Raw genomic sequence first — 17,062 nt, forward strand, 5'->3', positions numbered from 1 at the left:
AAATAAAAGTATATGACAATAAAACTAAATTAGTATCTGTTTACAAAAAGGCACTCCAAGTAAAGTTCAAGAAGACTTGCAGAAAGGTTCTCTAAGGCATTAGAACTTCTATTGACACATGCTTAATCTCATTCCTTAAATCAAACCCGCTATAAATTTGGTGTCTCATTCCTTATATTATTATTAATTATTAGTTTATAAGGAATTAAATGGTGATAGATCAATTTATTCTATTCCACACCAAATAAGAAAATGAGAAGTGAGAAAATGATGGACTACCTCATTACTCAAACCAAACACGCTATTACAAACTAACTCAAATAGTAACAAATGGCGCCAAGGGCGCGCCTCAGTTACTAGTTACTGGTATAGTAGAGTTAGTACGAAAAAGCTCCTTACTTGGCACTATGGTCTGCATCTGGTGGCACATCTTTGAAGTTCAAGTAGTGTTGCGCAAATATAATATTCATTCAGCAATTTCTTCTAGGGACGCAACCGGCTCTCCTGTTTGATTTTCTCGCTTTCCGACTTTTCAGGTCGGCATGATATGTACTTGTGTTTTTTATATTACCCTCCGTCTCAAATATTTGTCGCTACTTAGTTTATTTTTGAACTAAACCGTGACAAATAAAAAAAGAAAGGAGTGGTTTATTTTCTTGCCATGCAACGATTCTGAGGAAGGGGCTTCAAACGGAACCATAATTTTTGAGAGCACTGGGATTCATCGTATTATGGAAATATTGTCTTTTTGAAGCCGCTATGTTATAGGCTTCCTTGACTAAACACTATCAAAGGTAGAATGGAGCCATTAAGTTCTACCTCGCTTCTGAACCAAACACTAAGATATGTGAGGAAGGAAGAACAAAGAGGGTATGTTGTATAGAATAAGGAGTTACGATTGTATAAATGTTCTGATTCTAAGATAGATTAGGATCTAGTTTAAATCCATAGTTTATATATCCAAGACACATAATCGGCTCTAGATCAACACGCAATGCACCATCAGCCACGTGTGCAGGTGCTGCGTACCGACTGTTATCTATCGTAGCTCTCCACAGTGACCAGTGTACAACATTTACCATTAGTCAAAAAAAAGCCCGCGAAAAGTATACCATGATGCAAAGCTTAAGAAATAAACAGTTTACCAAATTCATATGAGTCTAGCTAGTAGCATTTCTCGTTTTTAGCATGTTGCCCTGGCATTGGGAAACGTTAACGTGGCATCGCCTCTGACCTCACTTTTGTTTAAAATAAAGCAATGTTTCATTGAAATAAAAAATTCATCCACGTACATAATTAAGCAAATAAAAATTATGTAATTTACAAAAAAAAAACAAATAAAAATAATATAAGCCAGCAAGGACCGAGGATGAACCAAGTCGTGGCTGGTTCGATGAGCTTCTTTTCTCGTACTCGAACTATGGAGCAGGCAGCGACAGCCGACAGGTGAGCGACGGCGACGAGGGAGCAGCAGCGACAGATACTTAAGCGATGGCGGCGACAGAGATATGGGAAGGTGAGACAGAACCTGGAAAAGAGATATAGAAGCTGATATGTAGGGTCTATATGTCTACCATGACCTGTTTGGATCTAACTTAGATCCGAACACTTTAAATGACCGGTAGGGTTAGATTTTAATGGGTTACGATTTAACTTAAAAGAGAAATTAGATGACATACAGTTATTTTCATTAATGCACTTGCACCCGTGGGCTTTGGGCTGTGAAAGCTGAAGTAAAGAGGCATTAAAACCGGCTAACCATAAATGCATCTAGTGGGGCGCGATAGTTCGGATGATGAATGCACAAATGTATATACCGTCGAACTTGTTTGGCCAACACAGGCTATCCCTTCGGCGTGTTTTTTTTTACAGACGGAGCAAAAGAACCGACAAGAAGTTAAGTTTACTTTTAATGTTGCCAAATGCGACAGAATATTTGACTACCCTTTGTCTTAAATATTTATCGCCACGAACTAAACCGCGACAAATAAAAAAGAATGAAAGGAGTAGTTTGTTTTCATGCCGTGCAACGATTATGAGGAAGGGGCTTCAAACGGAACGATAATTTTTGAGAGCACTGGATTCATCGTATTAAGGAAATATTGTCTTTTTGAAGCCACTATGTTATAGGCTTCCTTGACTAAACACTATCGAAGGTAGAATGGAACATTAAGTTCTACCTCGCTTCTGAACCAAACACTACTTAATATGTGGGGAAGGGCGAACCAAACACTACAGACTGGAGGCACTGGGGCAAGCACGATCGGCCAACCGATTAAAGCTCTATGTCCCACACATCATGGACGGTCTGGCGCTTACGCGCGGACGGTCCGAATACCGCACGGACAGTCCAACTCTTATGATCGGACGGTCTAGCAGTGACTAGAGGTCGTGACGTCCTTGTTCCTTCAAGCATCGACAACCAGAAACATGTGCGTCGAAGCAAAAATCATCTAAAACCTCTGGTTGGCTAGTTAAAGTCGTCCCTGCTTTTGAAAAGGCTGTCCCTTGTGGTCGTCCGATGAAGCAACTCCGATCACCCACAAAAGCAAAAACGGCCTAGAAGGCGACACCACACGTATCGCCTGTTCTTCTATCTACAATGGTGCCATGGTAGTTTCCACCAGCCTATTCATCGCCAATATATTATCTTGTTCAAACATGGAGTGGTGCAGCGATGAACAAATATTACATCCATAATCCCTTTGCTTATTTGAGCTGGGGACACCACAATTTTGTGCTTGTTGGACCATTGATCAAGTTGTTATTGCCAAGAAATATGCAATCCTAAACGACTTTATGCATTAGGGCTCTATTAAATAATCACCTCATTAGATTGAAAAGCGAATGACTTGCATCTGGCTTGGTGCTTACTTTGGGAACAAAGTAACTTGTGATAATTATTGTTCTCGAAGGGTGCTGATAGTGCAAATGTGTTTGGTTCAACAACCTCCACCAAAAGGCAGGGGGCATATGTTGAGCACCAAAACTGACTATGCGGACGGTCCGACCCTGAGGTTGGATGGCCCGCGATCCGGACTGTCTGCCGTAGCGGCGCAGACCGTCCACGCGTGCGCAGAACCAGTTAGGGTTCCAGATTTCTTGCGAGATTTGTTAGCAAAACATGTGGGATTAACTCGAGAACCGACTTGTAACGGGTCCGGACTTCCACCTTTATATAGATGAAGGGGTACGACCAATTGAAGCTTGCACAATCGATCCAATCAAATCTACTTATCAATTTACCTTATTTGCACTTTTCTTTCCATTCATTAGGAGTGAGAGTAATCTAGCCTTAGCCTAGCCCTAGTATTTGTCTCCCTCGACCTATTTCTTCATTGTTGTTCGACTCTGCGTCAACTAGAGACGTCTTGGGCAGCCTGCCGACCCTCAGACAATCCCTAAAACTCTCCTCCCCGACATGGTCCCTCCCAGGCGCGGACCGTTCGGAAGCACACAAGGAAGGAGTCGCTCCTGCGTTGAGGCCGTGGACCGTTCGACACAGAGCCGCGGACCGTCCTCGCTCCCGTAGATAGCATCGCCAGACGGTTCATCTCCAGTGATTGACATTCAAATCGACGCCAACACCATCGTAGAAGATCTGCACCACACTGACAGGAGTCTCGAGATGTTATAGAGATTGCTAGTTGAGCAAATCGATAAAAGTATCAAAGTTTGGAACCCCGTCTGCTCCTCTACCTGGCTCCACGCCTCCACGGCTCCACCTGCCCCGTTCCGTGCTAAAAAAAGGCGTGGCAAAAGTTGAATTTAGGGGCGTCCAATTATTTCCATACGGACAGAGACTTGTGATGGGACTGATGAGTGACACGAAAAAATGGTGAGAGTATATATATGATATCATAGCAACAATCACAGAAACTCGTGCCATCTGATCCAGCCAATATACAAGACATTTCTCTAACCAGCTAACCTACCGGATAACAATAAAAACTAAAAGCCTGGAACACGGATATTATTGAGCAAAATAATGCCCACTAGCTCATAAGGCTAGCTCAAATATATATATACATCAAATATTTGAATGGTAACAACGTGTATTGAATATAATTAATTGTAAAACTAATAATACAGATAGAGACTAAAAAACGAGACAAATTTATTAAACCTAATTAAACCTATATACAATACACATAATTGATATTTAAACGTTTGATGACTAATAAACTACACTTCCTCGCTCCACCCGTCCCCTCCCGTGCAGAAAAAGGGTGGCAAAACGTTGAAATAGGGTCCTGCAGTTATTTCAATTGTACGTGATTCATGTATGGAAATTACGAATGCGGCTAGAGCTCAGGCATATTTCGATCGTGATTCATATATGACCGGTAGTAAAATATATAATGTTCTACTACACTGGCTCATATATAGATAATAATAAATTTTGTTAAGGTAACCTCGCCGACGCTCGACGATCGACCCCTATATAATAGTCTTCCATATGGCATGCGCATCCTAAATAAAGCACACAACTTGTGCAAGTGCAAGCTAGCTAGGTAGTAAAAGCTAGCCTCGCCAACAACACTGACTGTGGGCAGCTAGCTGATCATGTGGAGGCTGAAGATCGGCGGCGAGGGCGGCGGGCCATGGCTGCGGTCGGCGAGCGGCTTCACCGGCAGGCAGGTATGGGAGTTCGACCCCGACGCCGGTACGCAGGACGAGATCGCCGAGGTTGAGAGGCTGAGGCGGGAGTTCACGGAGCGCCGCCGCTTCGACAAGAGGGCCGTGGCGCAGGATCTCCTCTTGCGCATGCAGGTAAACATGATTTAGGGGTGTTTTGTTTTTAGGAATTAATTTTAGTCTCTAAATTACTAAATATATAATTTTAGTTTACGTATTTAGCAATTTAAAGACTAAAATAAAAAAATAAAAATTAGTCATTAGAAACCAAATACACTCTTAATTAACTTCATGGTGGTGTATATATATAATAACTAGGTATGTGCCCGTGCGTTGCGACGACGTAAAAATTATTCGATAAATATTAGTGCACAACGATTACGTAGGTGCTTATGCGTTGCTACGGCGTACATATCTTGTTTAAATTGCTGCATTTGAAAGGAGATCCTTGTTTCTCTTGATGAATAACAGGCTCTATTGTGACATGTGAAGTGACTACATCCATATCGAAAAAAAACCTACCATCAATAGAAGTTGCATGTGAAAATCCATGTACTACAGAGCCTTACCTCAAACCGAAAATCTTTAGGGAATTGGTATTTTCCATTCCATAACATGTCTATGTGATCACAGTTAAGCATCAAGATGTTTGATCGGATGCATGCTGTATTGAACATGATTAGGAAAACCATCTCTTCACGATCCAGATCCTCATACAAATGAACAGTAGAGCGGTGTTGAGTGCGTCGGAGAAGATGCAGATAGTTAAAGCTGGCCTGTACCGTCTTCCTGTGAGAGCACCGGGGAGGATGGGGGTTGTGGGCTGGTGGCATCGAGGTCGCACTGGTCATCTTTAAGGACCGGCATCCTCATCGATGGTAGGTATCGGCATTGGGATGGAAGGTGATTGAAGCAACATAATTTAAGGACCCATCAATTTGGGCTGATTGAAGATCTCGGATGGTAAGAAAGATGCCTGGCTCGGGGACGAGGATGGCGGGGCGAGGATGTCAGGATTGTGGAGGCCGATCGGGGCCCCGAGAATGACGGGATGCGTGCTTTCCATCGAGGAACTGGTGACGATGTCTGGAATGCGGCGTGCTTTCCATTGCCACCGAGGAACCAGCGAGCGTCTCACCTGAGGAAGTGCGCTTGTCGCGGCGGGCATGCGCGGGGCTGGGCAGGGGCGTGGTTGAGCTTGCGCTGGCTGGTCGCGGGATCGGGGTGGAGCGGGGGTATGGCCGCGCGAGGCGCCGCAGCGTCGCCGGGGATCACGAGGTAGTGGGGATGGGCGTGGGAGCCCGATAGGCGGTCGAGGTGGAAGCACTGTGGGATTGGGACGCCGCTTTTTTTACTTGCTGGTGGAGCGGATTGACGAGGACGAGGGCGGGGTCACGGGCGCGGGGAGGACGCCACCAGCGTCGTCGCGGCGGCGGGGGCTAGGATGGAAGCAGGGGCTGTGGGCGCGGAGAGGGACGCACGGGACGGGGGCAGGAGCGGGGGCGTGGCCGTGTGGACGCCTACGTTACACGCTTATAGAGTAGTAATAGATAATAGATTGGACATATGTCGTGGTAATGCGTGCAGTACGCGAAACAAGACCATCTAAAAATGGACATTGGTCCCGCCGCCGGCGTCAACAAACTCGGACATGGCGCGGCAGTCACGGAGGAGACCATACTAGCGTCGTTGAGGCGAGCCCTTGCCCAGTACTCTACTCTACAAGCACACGATGGCCACTGGCCTTGCGACTACAGCGGCGTCATGTTCATCATGCCTATTATGGTACGTACGTACGTACGTGCATGTTTTTCCTTTTCGTTTGGAGGAATTATGTGCGTGCATATTTCAATCATATGTTATCGAGTATGAACTGCTAGCTACATAATCATGCATCATCGCCACTATTTGGGACTTGTTTAGGAGCTAGGGAATGGAGGAGATTAGAGAGACTAGAATATCTTTTTATTTAATTTTAAAAAAGTATAAGATTTTAGTCCTTTCAATTCTCTTTCATTAATCTTGCTCCCCAATATACGCTTGAGAGAGGATTCCCAGTCACAGTAAAAGTGAGTGGTCAAAGTAGAGATCGTCACCGCCCTCTTTGATAATCAAATAGAAAAAAAAAAACTTTTGCTGCAGCATGCATACGTTAGCTCACCGCAACCACCGCCAGTCCACCACCACCACCACCATTGTCGCTATCCCTGCCGCCACCGGCGAGAGCCCATGAGACAGCTGTGGTGGGGCTAGGTAGAGAGGGAAAGAGCGTGGAACGAAAAAACATAGAGGATTGACAAATGCCGATGGAACCAGGGATATAGACAAATGCCGATGGAACCAGGGATCTGCATGTTCTGCGTGTGGCAGTCTATGGGACTACATGTGAGCGCATGGGGCCGCATGGTATTAACAGTAATTAATGACTAGTTTAAAAACTTAAATCCCGGAGATTAAGAAAAAAAATGAGCTTTATTTTTCTCTCAACGTATGAGAATCTAAAAGGAAATTTAAGTTTCTAAACTAGCTCTAACTGTTTTGATAAAACTGGCGGCAAAAGTATCAACGGAAAAAAACATTTTGGTACAAAGGTCTATTTTCATGTGCTTAGTGCATGTATAGATTAGTTTTTATATAACCATTGGTGATTAAATAAATCATCTTCAGTCATTTCGTTGTAAAAAATGGTATATATGCACCCTCACTCTCTTTTAGTTTCATATTATCGGGTACCCAAAGATCCAAAAGGTCTCCGGAAGACGACCCACTAACTGATCACCAGCACGACTGCCGAGCGACCCGGCAAGGCGGGGCTGCCGACCAACCCGCCCGCCGAGCAACTCAGCGAGGCGGGGTTGCCGACCAACCCGCTCGCCGTGCAATACTATCGAGTAACCCAACGAGGCGGGCTACCGATCAACCTGTCTGTCGAGCAACCCAACAAGACGACAACCGACTTCCTTGGGAGCACATCTACATAAGGGAAGAGCCGACCTAGCATTATCAAGCCATGATGGCACGATGAGACATATCATCACCAAGCCATGTCCGAATTACAGGACCAGTACTGAAGGGTCTCTGTCAAGCACGACGTCGAATACGTTGTAGAGAGTATCCCTGCTGAACGGTGGGACCAGTCAACCCTTGCTGCGGGGACCTCAGCATCAAGGTCTCTACAGTGACCCATACGTTAGAAGGAATAGGGCAATACGCTATACTAGACGTACGTCTATGCATGATGGAAGGTGACGCAGAGGGGATGGCGGATGATGAAGCTATACTGAAGACGTCTCTAAACCTCACCACGAGCTGACTTAACGAGACCCACATACACCACTACGTTTGCATCAGAATAGCTACAGGAACCCGTATGGTGAACGGACAAGACGCGACGCTATATCAGGGGTACGACACCGCGCGATATAGGAGACGACACCGTAGGGGCTACGTCGCCCGGAAGCAAGAGGCCGAACTCCACCCCGACAGAATATAAGTTCTCATTGTAAAGTCTACCCTTGAGTTATAAAAGGGCAAGACAACCCACATCTTCAAAACACAACGACACACAAGCACTCAACTGTAACATACTCCAAACAATATTATGATCAGCACTACACTAGACTATGGCGCAAGCCTGAACCAGTATTACCTCTGTCTCGGAACCACCTTCGAGCCCTCCGTGGCTCACCATTCGGAAAGAGTCCATGCTAGCTCCCTGTCGAACATAAATCTTATTGTCCACCCGGTTTCCGAAACCATGACACATATATAGCTCATATAGGTACGTTTTAAACAAAAAAAAAACAAACGACGTGCTTAACAAGATCTTGGAAAAAAAACCATATATATGTGCTGCAGTCCATAAGTTGATCAAATATATTGCCAGACGATTACATATAGGGTTATGTAGCTTGCTTGATGCAATAACGTTCAACGTGCGTACGTGTACCTTAATGAAGATTCTGTATTTTATTATGCAGGTATTTGCACTACATGTCACTGGATCACTCAATACGGTTTTATCAGCAGAGCATCGACACGAGATCTGTCGCTATATTTACAACCATCAGGCACGTACGCATGACAACTACTAAATCTAGCTCAGTTATATACCACTCTACTTTGTACTTTGTAGTGATGGTATTATTTGGTTGATTGATATTGTATCCCATATGCAGAATGAAGATGGTGGCTGGGGCATGCAAGAGGTTGGGCCAAGCACCATGTTTAGCTCATGCCTGAACTATGTCACCTTGAGACTTCTCGGGGAGGCGTGTGCGCAGCATGACGCTTTGGCCAAGGGACAAGCATGGATTCTGTCTCATGGAAGTGCGGCGGCAATACCTCAGTGGGGAAAGATTTGGCTCTCGGTATGGCAATTTTGTTTTAATTAATTAATAATATATGCTTTTGCCCTACGTACTAGCAGACCCCACTCCAACAACTACACTGTGTGCTTGGTTTCCTTCAGTTAGTTCCACCTGCAACAGGAACCATGCATGGTAGTTATAGTGGGGTTGGTACGTAATTAAAATGCCAAGTTGATTTATATATAAGTTAAAGTAAAATGCCAAAGTTGAAGCATTGTTTTAAATCTGTTTTATATATGTGGAGCGTCCTTTCCTCTCGGTTCTAAAGAATGATGGCCGAATTCCAGCTGCACCCTATTTGATTTGTATAAATTAGTAACCAAGAAGGAACTAATTAATCCCTTTTCTCTTTTCCAACTGGAGGTGATCGGTTTATATGACTGGAACGGCAATAATTCGATCGTTCCTGAGTTGTGGCTTGTTCCATATTCTCTCCCATTCCATCCAGGTATATGCATGTCTTTTGTTTCTTCGAACAATTATAACTGAACTTTCATAGGCAGGTAGGGTCACTAGCTACATCAAGTACGTAATAATTTTCTATTCTAGTTATTACTATCACATTAGTTAATTACAGCAGCTTATTACTGCATACTATACTGACTAATACAGTTTCTGTTATCATGTCTATCCATATATATAGGAACATGGTCACGCATGTTTGCTAGGATAAAGTCTTTTGAGTTCGCAAGAATATTGACCAATATTAGGTTGACGATTGTGGAATATCTAAATCACTCGTAATAAATGGGATTTTACAATAAAATAGCTCTCATCTATTTACTTTTTTTAGGACATGGACAGTAGAATTAATTTGTGTGGAGGCTTTTGAATTGTAATTATCAGTAATTGGTTCTGAATACTAATTTGAACTTGTCACCTATGTAGAAATAATAGTACATACAAAATATTTACCCTCAATGATATAGTTTTGTCTAAATTTTGTAATCCAATTTTTGAAAATATTTTGGATCTGAAATGTATTATTATGTTTAAATTTGAATGAATTTTGGGGCATTTACATACACCTAATCTGAATTTTCATAAACTATATAGTTAATAATAACTCTTTCTCCTCTTATGACATAAGAAAATTGCCATAATATACAAGCTCTATAGAGGCGGTTCAGAACCCATTTGCACTGTCTTTTTTTTCCAGAATCGCCAATATTAGGGACCAGTAAAACAATGATTTTCACAACGAGTAAATGAGAACCTCCAATGCAAATCGATTTCCACTGACGATTAAATTAAGAAAATTGTCAGTGGTAATTCTTTCCAGGAAATATAAAATTTGTTTTAAAAATAGCAAAAGAAATTAATTAGGAGAGCCCCCACCTGCCTGTCTCCGTTGAAGTCGCAAGTCACCCATCTCCTAAAACTCGTGGTGTACTCTGCCTAGGTGATGGTGCGGGTGACATAGTAAGCATCCCACCCATCAGTGGTGGGGCCAGTGAGACGATCCGATGCATATAAGACATTCTGCCCATCATTGCATTGCACTATGATGAGCATAGTTAAGCATTATATAATTCATAGAAACAAATAAAATATGAAACTAAAATTAAAACAAAAATTACATGGTCTATCGAAGTCAAGCGCCGCGACATTTTTAAGCAAAATTTGCATGCTACATAGCCAATGAGAATCAAACCCTCAACCTCACCCTAGTACACAACCTATTGTACCACTTCACCTATCAATTATTTCATGTTTAGATTGCAATTTTGTTGCCCACATATTATAACCAACTGAGTGTAAACTGATGATTTGAGGTCATAAACGAATTCAAACAAAAAAGTTGTTAACTACAAAGTTGAATAACTTTAAGAGATGTACAACTTTTATTTTGGTGGTTGTTTCACATGAGGTCATTTGAAACACTAAAAAATCAAGATAAAAGTAATTTTTTGTGGATGTTTCTTAAGAAACCACCCATAGAAATTATGGATTTATACTGACAGTTTTCTTATGAAACCTCCAATAGAAATATGATTTCTACGGTCGCTTTTCTTGAGGAACCGCCAGTAGAAATATCACTGGCGCTTGATAACCGAAACCGCCTGTAGAAGTTAGACCTCACCATAGACATAAAGCTATTTTCTACTAGTGATATTTGACATTTAATGTCCCATTCTTAAAATTAAACTTGATGTTTTCCTATGCAGGGCGATTCTGGTGTTTCTGTCGGTTGATATATATGCCAATGGCTTATTTATATGGCAAGAAGTTTGTGGGGCCAATTACACCAACCATATTATCAATAAGAAATGAAATCTATAAGATACCATATGATGAGGTCGATTGGAACAAAGCTCGAGATACTTGCGCTAAGGTTAGCTTTACAGAGTTTTTACTACATTCAAAGTAACCCTTGATCGTTTAGAAAATAAAACATAATTGATGAATGGGTAGTTCACTACCGAAAACAGTTGCTTTGCCGAGTGTCTAAAGCACTCGTCAAAGCCTAAAAAACACTTGGCGAAGGCTTTGCCGAGTGTGACACTCGGCAAAGAAAGCTCGGCGAACTATACATCGGCAACGACTTCTTTGCCGAGTACTTTTTATCGGACACTCGGCAAAGACTTTGTCGAGTGTCAGCCAGTACTCGACAAAGAAAAGTCGTTGTCACGGCGCTAGGTAACGACGGAGTCTATGCCGAGCGTCCACTGTGTTGACACTTGGCAAAGGCTCACTCTTTGCCAAGTGTCCACTATATTGACACTCGGCAAAGAAGCTCCCTGTGGGCCCCTTTAATAGGTCCTTTGCCAAGCGTATTAGGTGGCACTCGACAAAGGCTCCCTCTTTGCCGAGTGCCCACTGGACTGGCACTCGGCAAAGGGATCACCAGCGGGCCCCTTTGTCAGTTCCTTTGCTGAGTGCATTTGTAGGCACTCGGTAAAGGTTGATTCTTTGCTGAGTGTCAAGGCCACAGCACTCCGCAAAGAGGCTTTACCGGTGCCCAGGTGTGCCTTCTTTGCCGAGTGCTATGACCTTGACACTCGACAAAGTATCTCTTTGCCGAGTGTTACACTCGACAAAGTGACCAGATTACCCCTTTTTATTTGTTTTTGCTATTCCATCCAAACAAACAAAACATATATCACATAATCATCACATATACATCACAAAATCATCACATACATAATAGAGACCACATATTTTACAAAAAAACACAAATCTCACAAGTTTTTCACAAACATGTCTATGTTCATACCAAGTTTCACCAGCATAGGTATTATCAACTCTAAACACATAAGTTTTTTCACAAACATAAGTTTAGAACAAGTTTGTCACACAAGTCTCACTATCACCACTAAGCTAAGGGAAGATCATCACCGAGGTGGACAGCTAGAATGGTGCAGCGATGGGCTGGGCGATCCATGAGGGTTGTTGGATGCCACCCCAGATTGTCCCTCCACAGAGAAGAGATTGCATGTGTTATACCAGAAAAATATATATCATGCAGGACTAGAATTTTGATACTCACAGGAGTATGGAGCTGAGCAGTGTCAACTGGAGGGAACAACAGAGGTGGTGGAGCAATACCCTCTGTGGCGCCAAGGCTCTGCATGTACTGGAACATCTCTATCATCCTCTGCTGATCTGCCAAGCGGGCCTCCCGCTCTGCCATCATCCTCACCTCCCATCTCCTGTCGTTCCCTCCTCTCTTTTTCTAGCTGGGCCTGTAATATTTCAACCCAATGTTATAATAACTCAAAAGAAGGTATATAACTCAAGGAATGATGAGTTACAGAAGAACTAACCTGGAGTTGTTGTATCTGATGATGTGAGCTGTCCTGCCGAGGTCGTATGGCTGGGCTTGAGATCGTGCTCCTTGCTCACACCTGAGACAGAGTGGGAGTGGGCGATGAGTCGATTGCCCCGTCAGCAATCCAGTACCACACATGCCTCTTGCCTCCTCCGACTCTCATGAGGACATCTCCGTCGATGTCCTCGGTCCTCGGATTGTAATCTGGCGCATGGACCTCCTTGCCATGGCAGTGTACTCACTTAGGCGGCTGTAGATGGCGGGGTTGCTATATGCCTTGGGCCCGTCATCCGGGTTGTAGGTGACGTAGGACGTCGCCTTGCCCTTATGGGCCATAGCATAAGCCGAGAAGATGGAGCATGGCTGGCCACCATGTGACGCCGACTGCAAGAAAACTAATGAGATAGTTAGAAAAAACATCTAAACCAGTGTTATATACCTAAATAAAAAAGAGGGCGTACACATGCTTCTGCATATTTGACGAGGCTGTGACTGCCTTCGTGGTGGGAGGGACCTTGCATCATCAAACATCGTTCCCGACTTAAGTTGTGTGCCTCGTCCCACTCAGGCGAGCACCACCTATCCACCACCTGCTCCCAGCACTAAGGATGCGCGGCGCACCAATAAGGAATCATCTACAAAGTAAAACAAGTACACTACATATCAGAAGATAAAATTAAGCAAATTTTGTCACGAATATTAAAGTGATGTATTTACCTGCAAGTACTGGTCCCTAGTCAACGACATGGTTTGACCCTCCTGCTTGGTCACCTTCTCCCCAAGGACGAAGCCGTGGTAGCTGACGATGGCTTGGATTCGCGCCTCGTAGTGCATGTCCACGACGAGCTTCTTACAGCTCGTGGTGGCCACCACATCCGCCCTGGCCTCGTATCCAGCCTTACATATGAAGAAATCTTGCATACAAAAACGATGTATCCATACATTATTTTAATTATGTGCAAGGAATGCGGTATATTTTACAATATAGTAAGACTTACCCATAGCTCTTGCTTCACCCGCTCCGCCTTGTTGTTAAATTACCTGTCGTCCCAGTCTACTACATCGGGGGCGATGGCGTAGTGGTCGAAGGTGTAGGCTGGTTCCGTCACTCCGGCGTACTCAACTAGTCCAGGGAAGTGTTCCCTGCATAAAAGGCCAAGGATGTTATTGGGGTTGTGGCCATGACCCCCTGCAATTTCCACAACCTTCCAAGACCTATCCAACTGATAAATAAAAAGTATTAGTTTATATTATGAACTTGAACACATAATAAGAACAAGCAACGAGAACATAAAGTTGCATGCCTCTCCCTATCCGGCCGAATCAGTGGCCGCCTGTCTCGAAGTATGGGGGGCTGAGGGAGACTCACAGGTAGACGTTCCTCGAACCTGAGGCACCAGAACCTAAGGCGTCCTGCTGAGCATCGTCGTCGTCCTGCTACACCGCATCGATAGCGGCATGCTGCTCCACTTGCTGCTGGGCTTCTTCGTCCTGTTGTGCCTCCTACACCATCCTACGAGTGCTTCTCCTCCCCTCCATGTCCTCATCCCACCGCCCACCATCTTTGTCCAACAACTTGCAATTAAGAGTAAGCAAATAAGCACATATAAAAAATATGTATTTAGAAATAGGTACGAAATAAAAAATATTTCATTACAACGAATAAAAATAATCTTCATATGTGTTGGGGTTAGCCGGATCATAAGTGTCATCATCGCTATCAACCATTTCATAGTCAACACCATCTGAAGGCACAAGTTCGTCATTAATGTCATTGCCTTCGAGTAATTCTAAATCATTCTCATTTTGCACCTCATCATCCTCCTCATCAACAACCATTTCAATATCTACTTCCATTCTGATAGCTTCGGTTAAGTCTATCTCAAATCGCCCTTCTAGCCCATCTTCTTGGAAGAACTCTCCGTCATATGTGTTCGGGTCTAAGTTATAATCTTCATCGTTTGGAGCAGGTAATATACCGTGCGGTGATACCTTATACACAACATCCCAACCCTTAAGATGTTCTTTCGTTTGGCACACATATGTGAGATAATACACTTGTGTGTCTTGTTGGACCACGATATAGATATTGTGTCCTGGTAAGGTGGAATCCTGTCGAATTTCGACTATCACAAGATTAGAATGTGTCTATCTCATCACTTCAGGGTCAAACCAATGACATTTGAATATCATTGGAGTAATAGGTTTGGAACCATGAAAATTGAGTTCATAGATTTCTTTGATTTGTCCAAAATACTCGACCTCATCAAGGCCGGGCGTAAAGACTCTAGAACACGTTGTTTTTCGATTGGGCCAACTTTGTTCATAGCTTGTTGTGCGAAAACAGTATCCATTGACGTCATAACCAAAATATTTCCTGACCCTATAAGCAAAGCCATTGGCTACTTGTCCCAACTTGGCACTCATAGACAGATCTCTTTGGCCCTACAAGTATTTGCAAGTTAAAAGACGCTAAATTGAGTTCATAAACGGATCTCTTTGACAAACTAAGCACATACCTTATGTTTGAACCAGGAAATGAAATTCGGCAATCCATTTCCCGCACCCTTTTTAAGAAGGGTATCATATTCCTATGGAGTTGGGTCCCTTGATTGATGCCAAAATTCATGAAGAAATTGTTCCATATATGACGTCATCTCTTCAAGGTTGGTAAATACATATAGCATGATATGACACCACTCTTCATGTCTCAGGGTCTTAGTGGTCGAACCACTTGCGCTTCCGAGTTGGCCTCGAAATATGCTGAGGTTCGATTCATTGCCTCCATCATTATAATGAGGGGGTGGATTATGCACTCCTCGCGGTTTGTCACCATAGTAAGTTGTTGTGAAGTTTGACACCTCCTCTAGAGTATGCCTCTGCAATGGAAGCCTCGATTTTGCATTTATTTCTACATTTCTTTCAAATAGTCTTTAGACATCTCTAGATTGGATAGCACCATGTCCCTGCATGCCCCCCCCCATTCGTGCCCCATACGGGAGATGAAGAATCAAATGTTGTATTGGATTGAAGAAACCGGGTGGAAATATCTTCTCAAGCTTACACGATAACACGGGTGTCAATCTTTTCATGTCTACAATCACGGTCCGAGATAACTCTTTTGCATAAAGCTGGCAAAAGAAATAGCTCAACTCTGTAAGCGCTAGCCAGACATGCTCAGGGACATAGCCTCGAACCATCGCTGGAAGAATCCATTCAATCCATATGTGGAAGTCATGACTCTTCATCCCTAAGACTCGCAGAGTAGATAAGTTTACCCCCTACTCAGGTTAGCTGCATACCCATCAGGGAACATCAACATCTTGATCCACTGTAGTACTTCCTTCCTTTGGGCCTTGTCGAGGATGAAATCTGTCTTAGGCCTTCTTCAAGTCTTTCGACCACTAGGCAGCTTCATCACTTGGTTTTGTCTATCACATAACGCTGCTAGATCCACTCTTGCCTTTATATTATCCTTTGTTCTTATCAGGAATGTCCATAATTGTTGCCCAAAGTGCCTCAGCGACATTCTTTTTAGTGTGCATCACATCAATGTTGTGTGGAAGGAGCAGGTCGTCATAATAGGGGAGACAAGTCAAGCCCGACTTATGTGTCCACATATGCTGCTCACCATATCCCACAAAACCACCTTCTGGATTGGCCACGAGCCCATCTATTTGTTGATGAATTTCAGCACCAATCATCATTGTAGGTGGGCGGTTTGTCACTACGACACCTTTCGTAAAGTTCTTGATGTCTAGGCAGAATGGATGGTTAGGAGGGAGAAATTGTCGATGTTTGTCGAACGACGAATATTTGCCACCCTTCTTCAACCAAATGAACCGAAGAGCTTCCTTACAAACTGAGCACAGGAACTTACTGTGAACATACCAGGCGCAGAATAGCCCATACGCCGATAAGTTATGCATGGTGTACTGGTACCAAACATGCATTTTGAAGTTTGTCTTTGTAGCTCGGTCATACGTTCATACCCCTTCCTCCCAAGCACATACCAATTCATCAATCAAAGGCTCCATGTACACACCCATTTTATTCTCCGGGTGTCTAGGAATTATCAACAACATGTATATGTTTTGTCTTTGAAAGCATACATCGGGGGGAGATTGATTGGGATAACAAACACGGGCCAACATGTGTACGAGGCAGCGCTCATTCCATAGGGCTTCAACCCATATGTGGCCAGCGCAACACGTACATTACGAGCCTCTTCGGCTTTCTCACGGTGAATGACATAAAAGTGTTTCCATGCTTCACCATCGGA

The 17,062-nt window shown here is 43.6% G+C and overlaps 1 protein-coding gene and 1 long non-coding RNA gene across 7 annotated transcripts in view; one reads left to right on the forward strand and one right to left on the reverse strand.

The window, feature by feature from the left end:
* Nucleotides 1-3,221: 3,221 nt before the first annotated feature.
* On the reverse strand, nucleotides 3,222-6,154 carry LOC103654535 (uncharacterized). 2 transcript variants are annotated; one of them, XR_002750554.1, is made up of 3 exons: nucleotides 5,208-6,154; nucleotides 3,700-3,815; nucleotides 3,222-3,611 (listed from the first exon to the last, which is right to left on the reverse strand). It is a non-coding gene; the product is annotated as an uncharacterized lncRNA (long non-coding RNA). The 2 variants fall into 2 exon arrangements; XR_002269288.2 differs by having other exon boundaries at nucleotides 3,222-3,815; nucleotides 5,208-6,153.
* LOC103654534 (achilleol B synthase) overlaps nucleotides 4,463-17,062 on the forward strand; it is a 28,073-nt gene continuing 15,473 nt past the window's right edge. For 2 of the 5 annotated variants that reach the window (XM_008681371.4, XM_020552818.3), the window contains exons 1-5: nucleotides 4,476-4,773; nucleotides 8,619-8,708; nucleotides 8,817-9,008; nucleotides 9,372-9,456; nucleotides 11,177-11,343. In XM_008681371.4, coding sequence (XP_008679593.1) covers nucleotides 4,567-4,773; nucleotides 8,619-8,708; nucleotides 8,817-9,008; nucleotides 9,372-9,456; nucleotides 11,177-11,343 — 741 coding nt within the window. In that variant the 5' untranslated portion in view covers nucleotides 4,476-4,566. Of the gene's footprint in view, nucleotides 4,774-6,225; nucleotides 6,424-8,618; nucleotides 8,709-8,816; nucleotides 9,009-9,371; nucleotides 9,457-11,176; nucleotides 11,344-17,062 lie in introns of all 5 variants that reach the window. The other 3 variants (XM_008681368.4, XM_020552817.3, XM_008681370.4) reach the window with 3 other exon arrangements.

Source organism: Zea mays, chromosome 4, assembly GCF_902167145.1.
Source record: "Zea mays cultivar B73 chromosome 4, Zm-B73-REFERENCE-NAM-5.0, whole genome shotgun sequence".
Classification (NCBI taxonomy): domain Eukaryota; kingdom Viridiplantae; phylum Streptophyta; class Magnoliopsida; order Poales; family Poaceae; genus Zea; species Zea mays.